The sequence below is a fragment of the Brachycentrus maculatus genome, unplaced genomic scaffold (assembly GCF_059751285.1).
Source record: "Brachycentrus maculatus isolate JH-2025_06_01 unplaced genomic scaffold, ASM5975128v1 h1tg000310l, whole genome shotgun sequence".
NCBI classification, from domain to species: domain Eukaryota; kingdom Metazoa; phylum Arthropoda; class Insecta; order Trichoptera; family Brachycentridae; genus Brachycentrus; species Brachycentrus maculatus.
This window is the reverse complement of record NW_028281060.1, coordinates 230,022-246,788: the sequence shown is the minus strand read 5'-3', so window position 1 is coordinate 246,788 and position 16,767 is coordinate 230,022. Positions and strand designations below refer to the sequence as shown.

At 32.2% G+C, this 16,767-nt stretch overlaps 2 protein-coding genes across 7 annotated transcripts in view; both read right to left on the bottom strand.

Annotated features, from left to right (window-relative positions):
- Nucleotides 1–198: 198 nt before the first annotated feature.
- Nucleotides 199–10,499, bottom strand: LOC148304617 (protein I'm not dead yet-like). Of its 5 annotated transcripts, XM_088268020.1 has the most exons (14): nucleotides 10,214–10,488; nucleotides 8,794–9,059; nucleotides 7,831–7,945; nucleotides 7,371–7,477; nucleotides 6,892–6,956; nucleotides 6,327–6,387; nucleotides 5,266–5,388; nucleotides 4,867–4,981; nucleotides 3,757–3,845; nucleotides 3,112–3,209; nucleotides 2,263–2,355; nucleotides 1,925–2,118; nucleotides 1,046–1,183; nucleotides 199–403 (listed from the first exon to the last, which is right to left on the bottom strand). In XM_088268020.1, the coding sequence occupies exons 1-14, from the start codon at nucleotides 10,343–10,345 to the stop codon at nucleotides 224–226; spliced, it is 1,776 nt and encodes a 591-aa protein (XP_088124146.1). In that variant the 5' UTR covers nucleotides 10,346–10,488; the 3' UTR covers nucleotides 199–223. The 5 variants fall into 5 exon arrangements, 3 of the variants coding, with proteins under 3 accessions (XP_088124146.1, XP_088124147.1, XP_088124148.1); XM_088268021.1 differs by lacking the exon at nucleotides 10,214–10,488 and having other exon boundaries at nucleotides 7,831–7,919; nucleotides 8,794–8,935; XR_015838318.1 differs by lacking the exons at nucleotides 199–403; nucleotides 1,046–1,183; nucleotides 1,925–2,118; nucleotides 2,263–2,355; nucleotides 3,112–3,209 and having other exon boundaries at nucleotides 5,325–5,388; nucleotides 10,214–10,497.
- A 3,881-nt stretch (nucleotides 10,500–14,380) lies between these two features.
- Indy (tricarboxylate transporter protein I'm not dead yet) overlaps nucleotides 14,381–16,767 on the bottom strand; it is a 74,230-nt gene continuing 71,843 nt past the window's right edge. For both annotated transcript variants that reach the window (XM_088268016.1, XM_088268017.1), the window contains one exon: nucleotides 14,381–16,237. In XM_088268016.1, the coding sequence (XP_088124142.1) occupies nucleotides 16,118–16,237 (120 nt within the window). In that variant the 3' untranslated portion in view covers nucleotides 14,381–16,117. The remainder of the gene's footprint in view (nucleotides 16,238–16,767) is intronic.

Here is a 16,767-nt window from a genome sequence, read left to right as displayed (position 1 = left end):
ATTTATTTTGTCGTTTTTAAGTACTTACTTAGTAAAGTAAGAAAATTTGTTTAGGTATGTTACTCATTTACCTTTATTATAAGTATTTTTTTGTTATCGCCACTCTCCAGCTCCCAATTTTAAAATATTTATAAAAGATGATTATAACATTATGGATAGTACCAATAAAGTAATAAATAAAAGGTTATTTTCCTTTTTTTATTTTTTTTATTTGAAAATTTATCTAAATATAAATGAGATCGTCATATTGAGAAATAACCAGAGATTTAAATTCCAATGGTTGGGGAATAATAGCCCACGAGGGGAACTCATTCATTGAAGGTATAATGAAAGGAGTCCAAAATAACAGGGATATCCAACACACCGTCACTGCGATAATTGATGGTCCGATACCAGCAATAGCCTGGAAATAATTTATAAAAATATATTAAATTTATTGAAATATAAAACTTGTGAGTTGAGAATGAAAATGGTTCAAGTTAGATAAAAACCTTACGACCATTGCGGCTTTTATTCATAAGCACAACTAACGCCTTTGTGTTCTAAACGGTTCCAATATTTAAAAAAATCATGAATGCGTCAAAGCATTTTTTTGTTTATTTTAAAATTAGTAATAAACCTTTTATTTTCTCGTTTCAAAGACACTAAAAAAATATTCACTTTTGATTGGTGTAACTGTTTGTAAATGGTTGTAATGTATTTTTTATTATTTCCTTCCCAATCCTTTATTTTCTACTCCCAGACAAGTAGTTTTTAGGGATTCAATCAAATGACAAAGTCACATATCTCTATATTTTAGTTTGGAAATGTAATGAATAAAGTCAAAATTGTAAAACCTTTTCAATTACTCATCTCAAATGATGGATTTTACAGATATTTAACTACATATAAAGCTGGTTTAATGAATTATCATATATTGTTGTCATTATATTGATATACAAATTTAAATACCATTTTAAGCTTCAAACCTTCGACATTTAAAAATGATGTCTCCACAGAGTTTGGCGATAGAAAATGATAATAGAAGAAATTGTGTTTATTATACCATTCTGTATGTAGGAATATTAGCATATCTAGCTAGTATCATATTGGAAGGGGCACCTATGGGAAAGTGGAAAGTTATAACTGCACCCATAGACATTCCCATCATCAATTTCAAAGGGTGTATTCTGCACAAACATGCCTGAAAAAGTACTCATAAAAATTATATTCTGTTTATTGGTACAATTCTTATTGACGTGGTATTATCAATTGTACAAAGGCACGGTGATCAGTTCTCCACTCTAGATTCTCGGATCTAAGAGTGTAATATATTTAATAGGACACAGAACCCGGGAAAGGAAATATAGCAGGTATAAAAAATAGAATACCACCAATGGATAAGGTACTTGGGTTGCATGCCACTACTTGTACTAGCCTGGGTAAGTTACGAAACTGTACGAAAATTGTACGAAACTGCATTATGTAAAAAGTCCTTTTATGAAAAAAACATTTCTCCTTTGGACCCCTATTGGGCCAATTCAGATTGAAATGGTGAGAACTTGATTGTTACTATATGAGGGTCGGGTAATCAGTGCTGCTCTCGATATTTGAGAGGAGTGAAACGGATGTAGTGAAGAACCTCAGGACGAAGCGACCTTACATACATATATATTTTACACCACAAACACCTAATCAATTAAAAATTGACGGGAATCAGCCCTGTGATGCCAGTTTCACAGTTGAGCATCTACTCACCAAATTCACTCAATTTATTAAAATGACCCTTTTTTTACAGAAAAATTAACCTTATGCACAGTTTGCATTGAGTCTGCTAAAGATTTATTTTACTGCCATCATGTGGCATCAGTGATAGTGTCATCACTATCACTTTCCCCAATGGATAAAAATACATTTTAAAATGAAAAAAAAAAATACCACTTACAATTTCTGAAAATAACGGTACCAGTAGGTTAATAGCCACAATGTTCAAACAAAGTTCAGAAAGCGCTTTTGTTATAATTATAACCAAAAGTAAAACGAATGGCTCAGGAATGTAGGTAAACCATGACACCAAATCATGAAGTATAAGACGTGCATGAGTCTTTTCCACAACAGCACCCATCGAATACCCGGCACCTATAAATTAGAAACCTTATTGAGAATGTTTTGTGTGTGTGCGTGTCAGTTAGACGAGTTAGAAATATTCAGACTCTCCACCATTCTGCAATATGTATTTTGAAGAATATTGATGTATTGAACCAGAATAGATGATATATTTACCAATTAGAAAAATAAATCCCCAGGGTACTTGGTCATGAATTTTCTTCCACTCTAAAAGTCCAGGACTACTTGTTTGTGGAAGAGATGACCTACCTGTATTAAAAAAAAATATTAAAATAATATTTTAAGTGTGTCATGGGTAGAATGGTGAATGTAACAGTGTATAAAGTGATCAACTAAACCAGCCAATGATAAGTCGCAAGCTTTGTATACACCCAGACTGCTATTCGCAACTTAACAGACTTTCATCTACGTCTTAATATCAAAGAAATATTAATATTTTAAACATTTATAATATGTGTAAGGAAAAACAAATCCTAGAACAAAATCAACAAAAGTAACTAGCACCTACACAAGAAGTTGTTACATATTTCGATTTTTGTATTCGATCAGTCAACGCCAATTAGAAAATCAGTACAAAAATTTGGTTGCGTATTGAGTATTTCCAGCTCCTAATTTATTAACTCTTAAACAATCGCTCTCCTGACTATCTTGGTTGTATAAATTTTACAAGAAATTCAATAACTCAACTATCCAAAATATTTATACAAAATTATTGTGGCTAAATAGTCGTTTTGTTCATAGGACTATTATCCTATCCTAATTTAAATAAATACAAGTATAATATCCAATATTATTTAAATATGAAATCAGTAAGGGAAATTTATAATTGGAAGGTCATCAAAACCCTTGATTACACCAAAGTTTATAATATGCACAAAGAGGACCATATAAGTTTTCATGGATTTTGATTGCTTAAATATGAGAAAATAATTACAATATTATCCCTGTGGTTTTGTCACTGTTCCTACCGTATTAAATAATTACAATTAAAACATAATTTTTTACCTAATTTAGGGTTGAAATAATCTAGAAAATCTAGGTCCTTTGGTATGATGAACATAAGAACCACAATAAGTAGTGATGGCATAGAGTTCTGTATCTCTCTGAGGAAAAAATATTGACATATTAGAATAAACATTATTTTACTTTCAACACATTCTAAGAAATGGCGAAACTAACTAGCTCTCTGCAAATGTGCAATGTTTATATAAACATAATTATTTCACGAAATACGTGGATTTCAGAAATATTTTAATGTAAAATACTATTATTAAAAAAATCATCAACTTATCGTCCAAGAATAGTCGCAATTTTGGCCCCCTTTGTTAAATTTTTTCTCGTGTTATGGTCCTGCATTATCTTTTCCCTATTGTGTCTATCCATCGTTGTCATCCATAAGGCAGAGGTCTTGTATATCATATTATGTATTATTGCTCGATAATTGTTTTTAAACATTAGATACATTATTGTAGCAGAAAAAAAACATCAAAGGAGCCATGTAGAGCCAACAGACCCTGTCAATATTGATGGAAAGTCAGCAGGAGCTTTAGTGAGATAGATCTTATGTCAGTTGGATTTTGTTGTGAAACCATTTAATATTAATGTTAGTAGATATAAATACACTATAAAGTTTTCGAAATAAATACTCACAATTTAAACAAGCTTGACCATCCATTGTGGTAGAAAGGTTTTCTAGATAAGTACATTGCAATTTCTACAGTGAGAAAAAATCCAGTCGCCTGTAAAAATGTTATACACAGGACAATAAGGGAAAAGAAAATGAAGTACAACAACTTCAGAACCATAAAACTTAGAAGATGATGGCCTCTGCTATGTTGACAAATGGGAAAAATATAAGTTTACACGGTATTATCATCAACACACATTTGAATTAATTCCGGTCATAATTTATAAAATGATAAAGCTAAACGCATTTAAACTATAAAATTTTGTATTAATTGTTATTATTACAATTTTGATTGTAAATAAAAATAATACTTGACACTGGCAGAAATATCCTTTCACTGAGTGAAAAATAAATACTTAAAAAAAAATTATATTACTATATTTTTACATGTATACTAGCTGGTAGGAGTAGGAGTATATAACTCCCTGTGCCATAGTCATCGCTGCTATTCTCTTTTTTCTATCTACTATTTCTCTTCCATTTCCTTTTCCATAGGGCAGTAACGTCCTTCATTCACGTATCACTTCAAATTTATTCCACTCCTATATCCAAGAATTTGAAGTGCAGAATTAATCATCAATTGGCGATCAGGTTGACTCTTGTGTTGATATAAAACAGTGCCTATAAACCACCTGGGTGCGGATAAGGCCCAAAAAACTCCTTCTTTTTTTTGGTCATTCAAATTTCGTCAGTCAATTTTTCAAAATTGTTTTAAAATTTTTCAAAATTTTCTTCAGAAGACTATCTTCTTGTTGACATAACCTCAACTATCCCTTCTCAACATTAGTTATTCTTCCTGGTAATAGGACAGAATCTTGTTTTAAATGTTAGTTATTCCGCATGTTGTGGAGAATCTTCATCTCCATCCTCCAGGAACTAGCAATAGCTAGTTCCTGGAGGATGGAGAGGTTGGTGCGTTTACATAGCGCAAGAAACGTGTAGCATCCGCCTCAAGTGGCACTATTGAAGACACCAATATTAGGACATGTTATCCTGTTATTTTTTTTCTAAGGGTCTCCAATGGTTTTTTTTATTTTTTTTATTTTTTAAAGACCGAATGTTATTTTGATTACCATTTCATGAAAAGTGAGCGGGCCCAAACTTTTGTATCGAGTATGAACAACTTCTCTGAGGGCAATTTTCTCATGTTCCAACATTTCTGATGAGACTGCTGCGGAACTTTGAGGCCTAGAATTAAATTTAATATGAATTTTAAATGATTACATGTTCTTGTACGAAAGATCAATAAAAAAAATATTAGAAAAAACCTTAAACAGGTACTTAATTATTAGGTAGGTAATTATGTTATCAGTAATAATAATTTGAATAATCTTTATAAATGTCATGTTATTAGGCATATAAAAAATACTACAAAAATCTGCAATCAAGTTTAACAAAGAAGATAGTTATTGTAATATTTTTTTTCTAATGATCATCTCACATTATTGGAAAAGAATCATATAAAAAAATACCTTAAAAGGCCAAAGTAGGAAATAAGGAAATATATATAAATTAAGATCAGGAGTAAAACCATCGCCAATATGTTGTTTGCAAAGAAAATTGGAAATTCAACAGTAGGTCCTTCTGGAAACATCCTGGAAATTGAAAAAAAATCTTGAATGTATGTCAACTGATTTATTTAAATTATTATATTTCAAAATTTAACATTAAATTGGAAAATATCATTGATTATTCTACTGTATTTTAATGCATTCAATATTAACATCAAACAATGTATGCTAATTAAAAATGATTATATATCCCGTAGAAAAACTATTTCACATTTCTTATTCTTATTCTAATGGTGGGGACTGACCGGAGTCATTACGTTGTAAAGTAACACGTTATGATGCGAGTATTCGTATAGTCAGTGCATTCGTGTAGACGGAGCGCTCGCCGCGAGCGATATTATGAAATGATCTGGTCAGTGGGGACTGGAAAGGACTCCGGAAGGTGGGGACGTTAAGGTTCAGTTTGTTTTACATTCAGAAAAGAGAAAAATAATTATAATTTTTCTTGGACATAGGTATCATATACCCTTGAGATGATTTTTCACAGAAATGGCGTTATATAAATTAACCATATTTATTATTATTATTATTATAATCATCAGAGAAATTTATTAACTTTCCATTCTGGTAGAGTCTACCGTGTTAGCAAATAAATAATTATAAAAAAAACTGTACTTGTTTAGTATTTTCTATTTTGCATGTGCTTTCTTATGTAACATTTATGGTGCCTGTGTCAGCTGATATGGTCATACAACATATTTTTGATATCTCGCGACCATATCAGGTACCACCCTGATTTGAAATGATACATGAGTCATTATAAATGAAGCAGTAAGCCAAAGCTTAATAGCTGCAGAGTAAAAGGAAACTATCTAGGACAGGAGTACTGAGGTCGCAATAAGAAGCCCACCGGAAGGTGGAAGCTAACGGGTGGGTGGGAAGGAAGCAATACTCTCGGCTCGAGGAACTTATGTAATGCATATATTGAGTGATAGTTTTATTTTCTTAAAAGTAGTTATTACGTTTCAATGAGGCCTTTGAATGCTGAGTTTCCCGGAGTTGTGATTACGCTGGCGATGCCTCCTGAAACAATGTTAAGAGTAACTTCAGTTTAAAATATTAATATTAAAATGAAACACATTTTTATACTAAAATTAATTGAATTTTATACAGAATGCTGCAGCAATAGGTCATCTAAATATATTTTTAAAGATAACTTTGAAAATTCTATTTTATTTTTATTTCGTAATAATATTTAGAGAATGTCCATGTATTTGTATACAAATGCTGGTTTCACTATTCCTTCTTGAGATTGATACCAAGATATTATATGTATCTCAAAGGAAAGAAAGAAGTTTGAGAAGAGAATGTGGAAGTCTGGGTATTAGCAGGGCTATAACCTGTCATAGACCGGGTTTAAGTGATCACTTTACTTATATTTTAATATCCCTTGCCACATTCCCGGGTCTGGTTTGAATCTCCTGGCTTCTTGAAATGTCAGTGGGGTATATAAGGTAACTAATACTTTATATAATATATAATCCCCACTCATGTTATCATATATGCATGGCGATTATTAGCATTTACCAATTGATGCAGAATATGCAACAGTGATGTAGTAGCACATGGCAATATCGCTCGGTGGATATGATCTGAAAAATTAAAACAAATATTTATTGAAAATTTTAATTAAAATTTTATCTTCTTTGTTTTTTATGTCAATATGAAAAGTTCAATAATAATTCATTTTTTTTAAATTTAAATATTGACACTTTTACACCGATTAACGATTTGAATAAATTACACAGGTATATGATTTGTGTTCACAATATAAATTTTGAAGACAAACAAAGGAAAATAGTCCGGAATTTTTATGCATAATTGGATGAATAATTTGGTTGGTTGGAAGATATTGCATTTTAGCAATAAGCCTGCCAATTTACTTATCATTTTTCTGTGCATAAAGTTTAAATAAATTAATAAGTCAAGGAATTTTTGATTAACTTATTTATATTTCATTTCAGTAGATACAAGTTCAAATAACTAAGAAGTGAACAGCTCCTTACTTATTGGCATCATTTGAATTGGGGAAATCGGCCTCTTCATCCTTTTGTACGTCGTTATCAATTATGTTTGTAGATGAAGGTTCATCATATATTTCAGCGATGCCTTCCTAATAAAAATAAATTAAATAGTTTGAAATTAGGTCTTACAACTGAATAAAAAATCTTAACTATGAACAAAATAAGGGTCATCTAGATTTTAGGAATCCTAGTCTGAAAAAAATATCTTAGTGGGATGTGTCAAGGTTCGAGGTCACTTGGACGACAACAAAACAGATGGAGCTATCGGAGGCATCGGTGGATGATCTCCTTTTAATGGAGCAGCACAGGACTGTTCCAGTTGAAAAGAGATCTACTGGGGTTAGAAGTTTGAGGCATTCTCAGTTATGAAGGATAGAATTAAATATATAATTTAAAGCTACAAAGTTAAATAGTTTTAATATTCTTATCTTATCCAACTTACTGTACGTAGAATTTCAAGGAAGTCTTTAATAACTGGTAACATCACCATAATAACCATGGGGTTTGGTATACACATTGCTAGTAGCATCGCTGTAAAACCAAATCCAAAGCAGAGACTAAAACAGCACACATTATGTACATTTGAACTCAGTGATCTCCTTATTATTAATGCAATCATATTTATAACAACTTGTGAAATATTAAATAAATAGATGGATAGTACAGAATTATTTTAACAAGGGAAATCTTTATATTAATTTACAAAATATAAAACGGGTCGATGAGGCGAATTATTGGGAAGCACTGAAATGGTAAACATAGATGAGTTTTCCATCTATTGTGTCATTATTTCTTCCAGAAAACTAACCATGTCATGACTGTAACGTTATAAGTCTGTTCCACATAAAACAAAAAGTTTTTTTGCAATTAAAATTTTGTTATTTTAAAATTCATTTGACATTATTATGCAATAACAAAAAAAAACATCAAGAAACTTTGTGAACTATTAGTGTCACTAGAGGTACTATTTAAAAATAAAAAAATATAGGCATCCATTACAAGTGTACCGACTACCGACTATGGTTGAATAAAGACTATAATTTAAAAATAAAAAAAATAATTACAACAATACGTATTAATAATATCCCAGAAAAAAAAGTAACTGCCTACTCTGGGACTTCTTCCTGGGACCTTCGGATGTTGCATCTGCTTCTCTAACCAGTTGAATTAGCAGTCCGTATTTAAAAAAAATACATTGAACATTTATCATTGCCGTATTCGCAGATGAATATGCCAAAAAATATGCAGTGTTAGGGTGAAGACTGACGTTCGGCTCGCTATACTGACGATACGAATGCTCGCATCATAATGTGTTACGTTACGACGAAATGCTCCGGTCAGTCTTCACCCTTAAAGATATTTACTAGGTAAGAATACATAAAATAATTAATATTAAAATACTGACCGTTTATGTGAATATCCCCACGCTTGTATCAACAGCAGTCCCATTCTATGATGCAGATTAGAGTCCATGACTCCAACAGTGATCATGAAGCACCCCAGAAGAGTCATACTGGCAGATTTGATGTAACTGAGTGCCACCTCTTTGGAGCTCATCAAACCACAGATCGGAAATAAAACGAATGGCAACAGAGAAGCTATTGCAAGGGGTAATGCCCCAGTGAAGGAAAATATGGCTATTATCAATATACAAAGGATACATCTTAACTCCTAAAATATAACAAAAAGGCATTATGGCACAAATCGCTCACTCCTTTCAAGAACATCATTAATCAAAAATTGTCAATTTTCAGTTGTGCATGTTTTCGGAATGCCAAGAAAATGTACTATATCCCAGCAAAAGAGGCATATTATTAACTTAATATTTACCCGCTACAGGGCAGAGTGTTGTTTTTGGATTTTGAAGAAAATGTATTGTTTAATTATTTTTTGAAATATACTAAATATTTTTCAAATGGAGAAAAAACCTTCAGGTTTTACTTAAAAAAGATCTGTTGCAAAGTAAAAAGTTCAAAAAGTGGCTTCATATTTATTTTTAATACATTGAATTATATTTTAAACTTTAAAAATGTTGTCCTGAAAAATCAAGTTTTTTTATTTATGACGTTCTTGAAAGGAGTGAGGGAAATGCACTAATAAGAACAGTTATCAATAACACAAATCCAATTCCATTAATGCCAATGACCACTAACAGTGAAGGGTAGATGACTTTAATGATCTAGATCTACAAGAATGATCTGACAGTTTTACTGATCATTGTAAAATGCTTCTGAGACACATCTTGATGACGTTAAGTACTAAATATTTGAGGTGATTCTCAGAGGCAAAATAGAAGGTAATGATCCTGGTTTTAAAATGAGCACAACCATATTGAAATTGGAGCTAATGAATCAAGAAGGTGTTGCGGATAGCCGTTACTAAAAATCAACATCCCAGAATCATCAAAAAATTCACATAAAAATTTAGTGTTATCTCAATTGTACATTACATGAAGTGAAGGCACCCAGGATAATATGTCATTATATTAACGCATTGCCCGGCAGTTTTTGTATCAACCCCGACCCTAATTAGTGTACTAATTAGGGTAGTATATACAAGTAACCTAATCACAAGTAACCGCAAACCTAATTCCGATCTGTACATTGTTTCTTGGCGTCTCTCGCGCTCTACCAAAAGTAAGCAAGTAGAACACTTATAAGTGTTTCCCACTCTCTACCAACAGTATGTAAAAGATGCTTTCAACCATTTCCCGTAAACAATGTGTTAAAAGCGATCCCACTAAATTGAGCTCTGGATCATATCGTGGTACAAATTCTACTTTTCGGAGGTAGGCAAACGTGAAAAAGTAATAAAAATAAACTTACGTCTGATTGTGCTGTCATAATTAAGGGTGTAAAGGTCCCTATGGTTAAAATAACTACAATAGTTTTCCAATATAAAGTAGAAAAAAGAAACACTCTCGTATGCAAGGAAACATCATCTTGTAGTTCGTCCATATTGAAAAATTTAAAACAGAATAAAGAATTGCTGATTTAGTTAAAATTATAAAATTTATATTGCAAAAATAAATTTGGTATCGAAAAGTGAGATGTCAAAGAGACTGTCAAAATTAATTAAAAAAAGAATTGTTAATATAAAGTCATTATAAAAAATAGAATACATCATTATGTACTCATGAGTCATTACTCATTCTTCTATGAATTACATTTTGTATTAACCTCTTCAGACAGCGTTTCTTAATCTACGGGTCTAGGTCAAACCATATTTTTATATTATCCTGGGTCACAAAATCTTCAATTTAAGTAGGGTCAGGACTCAAAAAGGTTAATAAATAAAATATATCTGCATCTCGCTTATGATACATGTCATGATAAATAATGATGAATAATAGAATATAATTTAGTAGACTCTGAAAAAATGGAGTTCTACAAATTAAACTCCAAGTCTAAGAGTCAACAACTATATAGTTTTTTCACATATATTTTATTTGACCAGTGACCGGGTTTCATCCTTACCGACTTCATCAGACTGGTGGGAGACTAGATATAATTCTATTTTATATATGGTGTTGCATATATACATACAGATAAAGGATTGAAAATCACGATTTAATATACTTTTTTCTGACAAAATGAATTTAAATTGAATGAATTTATGTAGTGTATTATAATAATAACCTCGTAAGGGTTTTAACTATTATTTTGCATAATTTTATTATAAAAATGTTTTTTTTTGTCATGATAGTTTCTCGAGCACTTACGTTCAAGAATAAGAGACAAAAAGTCAAATATGCACTTAGTTTGGAGTAATAATATATTATATAAGGCTATAAAAATTTTTTTTCACTGTAATATTTATTCAATATTACCATGGACTGGTACATGAAGCGGAGGGCTGATCACCCTTCCTTCATGTGTAAACGATCAAGATAACACTGCGTTTATATGACACAGTGCCCTATGCACCATTGGGGTGCGGATAAGGGTTTAAAAAAATTCAATAAGTCACAACATAATATTTTTAAACCCAAGGAACATTTGAGGTTATTCAATCTTTTTCTTAAAACACTGTTTTTGTATTGAAATAAAAAGGTTTTTTTTTAAATAAATACATATATTGTTTTAAAAAGAAAAGAGTTACCTACTAAAAATTGATAACCGCAGGGATTGGCAGAGAAAATAGAAAGCCATACCACTGTCTTTGTAAACATTCTTCGCCTTTTCCGCATTCATGCATCTCCTCATGTATACTCGCCGATTATTTCGACTCCTGACCCGGCCGCTTTCAAGTATTTGGTAAACCTGATCGTTCCAAGTTTTCCTCTGCTTCATTTTACAACTACATTCGCCTCATGAATTTATTTATCCATTCTTTCCTCACTCGTTCGTTCCACAAGTCCAAACCATGATTGTATTAATAATGAGTAAATAAGGCGCGTTATACTTCAGAATAAAAAGACCGTCATTCAATTAATTTATTTATTTTACAATAAAAATATATTGTACATAGCTCATGAGTCACAAGTATACAGGTATTTATTTAAATATACAACAATGTAAATTAAATAAAAATATTATGTCAAATTAGCTAAAAAATATAAATGTATAGAAAAATAAAATAAACCGTGGACCACAGAAGTTCTTGTATAATAAATATAGTGTTTTGTTATTGCTTATTTAATTTGTAACACCAAAAATTCATTACATCAACGGTTCGTTATAAAGAAAAAGATCTAAATATTTTTATACATATTCTAAAATCTGTAGACAATGATTTAGAATTGATTAGACTATTTTAATATATTTTTTTTTCAAATCTTAAAATATTAAAAGAAGTTTTGATTTGTATACATTAATTTGATTACAGCATGGCCAAAAATATTTATAAAAAAAGCATGTTCCATAGTGTCAAATTACCATAACATAGTCATTGCATGTCACGCAACAGATAGTCAAAGAAGTTACGTAGTGAAATAGAGTCAGATCCGCGTATATCTATTTTAAAAAAAATGTTATTATCTTTTTTTTTATGGTTTTCAGTAATGTTTTTTACCAATTACAAAAAAAAATCAATGTTTAGTGTTGGTGTAAAATAATTTTTCTACATTCTTGGTCAGCCTTTATATGAATAATAATAAAAAATAAAAAAAAACAAACCATTTTTAGACAACGTTTAGATTATTCAATGTTCGATACACAAAAATAAGAAAAATGCATCTAGATATAAATGCTTACATAAATAATAATAAAAAAAACATTTACGTATGTATTAAGAATGTGGGATAAAAATGAACAAAAAAATAAGTCTTGTATATTATTACACATTGCTCACTCCTTTCAACGTCATATATCAAAAAATTTGATTTTTCAAGAGATCGTTTAAAGTTTTAAAATATAGTGAAATGTATTAAAAATAAATATCAAGCCACTTATTGAACTTTTTACTGTGCACCAGATCTTTTTAGGTAAACCTGAATGTTTTTTATCCGTTTGAAAAATATTTAGTATATTAAAATAAAAATTGTAAAATAATACCTTTTCTTCAAAATGCAAAAACAACACTTTCTGCCCTGTAGCGGGTAAATATTAAGTTAAAAATATGCCGCTTTTGCTGGGATATAGTACATTTTCTGTGCATTCCGAAAACATGCACAACTGAAAATCGACAATTTTTGATATATGTATGACATTGTTGAAAAAGGTGAGCGACATGTATGTATAACAAAATAATTATTTATGTATTGTACATGAATGTTATTTTGCATTATTTAATTTGACATACAAATTAAATAATTATTATAAATATTATTGTCATGCAAAAATAAGACAAGTACAGACACGTTCGGTCCCAAATAACAATATTTGATGTTGAAAAAAATTTATTTGAGCGGAATTGCAACTTCAAACTTATATTTAAAAGGAAAAATATCATTATAATAATAACGGTAAGTTACTAATATCATGCGAGGAGCGTTCACTTATGAATTCCTCAGTCGATAATTCCTGTATTGCTTAAACCACAAATAAAAATATTGCAACCACACTGATAAATACAGTAAGAGCCGGTTTTATAAACAATCTATCAAACTTCCCAAAGTGTTACCCGTTTTTAACCAAAACTTACGACTTGATCTACTACCAATAAAACCATTATTGATTATAAACAACGCATTTCCATGTGACACAATTTTGGCCAGCATTGACAACTTTTACATTGTGCGTCGGAATATAATGAGTAGAGAGAAAAGGAAGTGTGCGTAACTGCACTAGGTAGAATCAAATGATGATAATTGAGCAATCCAATCAATGAATTTGATATATTCATTATTTAAAAAAATGGGCTGCTTAGGCCTGCGTAAACAGTATAAAATTGAGAAATTTGTAGATAAATTAAAAACAAAAACATTTACCTAAAAAATATGTATGAAAATGTTTACATTGGTGTAACATCACAAACATATATAATATGGTAAAATTTGATAGTTTATCAAGTATTAGATAAAAATGGTAAAAGGTCGGTGTTAGTTTGTGCTTATAAAACCAGCTCAAGTCCTCTACATTTAAACATATTAGATCTCCCAAAAGCGATGAACCATCTTTTCATGCATCTGGAATACGGAAGCCTGGGCGTACACAAGGCTTACGGCTCGACTTTAGTTTATGAGACATCTATATGCCCTCAGGGGTTGATTCTAGTGTTTAGTTCAATCATTGAATGAAAGTTATCCCCTAAATTTGTTTGCAAGTCTTATCAGATCACTTCCTGGTGGAGGTTACACAATGTCATTGTAATTTTAATTTTATCTGATTTAGTCACTTTGAATAATGATTTGTCAGGTTCAACTGTAAAGTTCTCAAGACAGGATTTGTGTCTTCTGCTTTTACAGCATTCTTTTTACAACATGGTATAAATTAAAGTACAACTTTCATATTACGAAGTAGATACTACAATCTGTCTCAATCTTTGCGCTACCGAATGGAGCTTCATCATAACTGTTGCTGCATCTTGCCAAGTAACTTTTTACATGCTCATTTCTTATTTACACAGTTGGGATACGCATGTTTGAATGTAGAGAACTCGCTGTAGTCAAAACAATAAAAATGAATTTGTCTAAATGTGCGTACCCCACCCGCGAGCGAATCAACCTTGCGGTGGCGTTGCGACGCGCGTTTAAACGTCGACACTGTTCAGATAGAGTCGGCACAATTGTACTAAACAGTAACACTAACATACTTTATCACAACTAACCGACTCACTTTACCTCTTGCTGCAATAACAAAGCGAATGTTTCCTTAAACGATTTGCTTACCGACACCAAAGAAAATAAGCGACCATATTGCACGGTTTAATAATGATACAAGCTAAACAAGCAATCAAACAACATAATCGCTTTTGACTTTTAAATTATTTCTCACACCCTTTATTATTATTTTTACCCTACACTACTAATCGACCGTTCTTATTGGATTAGGGAGAAGAAACCCTTCATGCAAAACCCATATATGGCGGCGAATCAATTTATAAGTAGGTATATAGTACACAAAATTACTGTATCCAAATTACACAAGCTTGCATAGGTAATAATACAAGTGTCCTAACCACTGCTGCTATTCTCCTATTCCTCCTTCATTTCCTTTCTCATATAGCAGTAATATCCCTCATCCCGAGCTCCTATATTTCTATCATCTATATCCCTTCAAATATAATCAATTCCTTTATATACAAGAGCAGGACTCTGATCACCCAGCCTCATATTAACAATCAAGTTAACATTGGTTCGGTGGATGCGGTGCTCTATGCACCATGCTGGTCCAGACAGAGGTCAGAATATAGACACTGCGATAGTAAAAATTATTAAATGGATTTTTGATCCTTGCCCAATGGTGCAAAGGGCACCGCATTAAGCCAACGCAGTGCTACACGTAGAGGTGAGGTGATCATCACGCATCCTGCACCAGTCCATAATAATAATAGAGAAATATCAGAGTGATATATAAATTTGGGCTTCTCCGGGAATCAAACTCAGGACCTATTGCGCGGTAGCTGTATGCGCTAAACACTACACTACGGAGGCAGACAATTATTACATAGAAATTACAAATTGAATAACCGCAATTTCAAGATAAATGGATCCGCAGTTACAACCTTCCCTAATAACTCTTAAAACTGTGCACATACTGAACCGCTTTATTTATTATTCATTGTTAAGAATATGTTGTCCACATGATGTAACGACTAGATTTTGACTTGTCATAGTATAAAACCAGGGGTGCCATTTACAAAGCTGTGTTGAAAAAATAATCTTAGAATCCTGTGCAATTCGGTCCGATTCATCATTTACAAATTGATGTACATCTCAATATGGAGTGGCATTGCAATAATGCGGTATCAATCGAAAATCACTCAAAGGCAAGGCGATCAGTCTTACGTTTTAGTGTTTTTTTCATAATAGTGTGAAAATACACCGCTCTTAATGCAGATTCAGTCGGAATTGTCTAACCGCCGCGCTGCCGAGACGGGCTCTACAATCTACTACAGATAATGCACTTAGTATACCTAGTAAATAGTCACTAATTCAGATTATCGACCCTTTTCAAAGCGCACGGTTTTCTTCAGTGACGGCAAACAAAACAGCAAGAACAAAGCGTCGGCAAACCAATGACCATTCTACCAACGAAGTTTGAATTATTTGTCTACTAACATTAAAAGAAAAAAAATAACTAGGAGTGATTCCAACGACGTAACGTATCGAGGGTGGTCCTCGCTCTCTAGGGCCTCGCCCAGTCGGGGAAGGACTTCACCTCCGGGTAGATGACCTGCCCCCAGGTCGGGAAGAACGCCCACGTCAGGATCGTGGTGATCAGGGTCGGGCCGATTCCGGCAACCGCCTGCAAACAAAGGGAATAATTACTACTTCTACTACTACAACTACCATCATGCCGTTTCACCGCAGTGGTAGGCAGAGAGGATGGAACGCCACACTCTTCTGTCCTGACATACACTCCTCGCCCCCTTCACATATATACATACATACATCTAGTCATACATGCCCTCCAATAACGCAGACTTTTGACACCGCCAGATTTTAGGTACTGATTGATCTGATCGTGCCAAGTCTTTTTCGGTCGTCCTCGTTCTGTTTTCCCTCTCACATTCGCCACATATATTTTCTTAGTCATTCTCTCGTTATCCATTCGCTCCACATGTCCACACCACAGTAAAGAACTCCTCCTAATCTTTTCAATTATTCCTCGTTCAGCCTTACATTCCTTTCTTATATCTTCGCTTTTAATTCTGTCATACAATGATTTTCCACACATTCGTCTGAGGGAGCGCATTTCAACAGCGTTCACTCTGCTTCTCATACAAAAAACAAATCATTCAAATTAACCCAAGCCTGAGGGGCCATTGATATCAA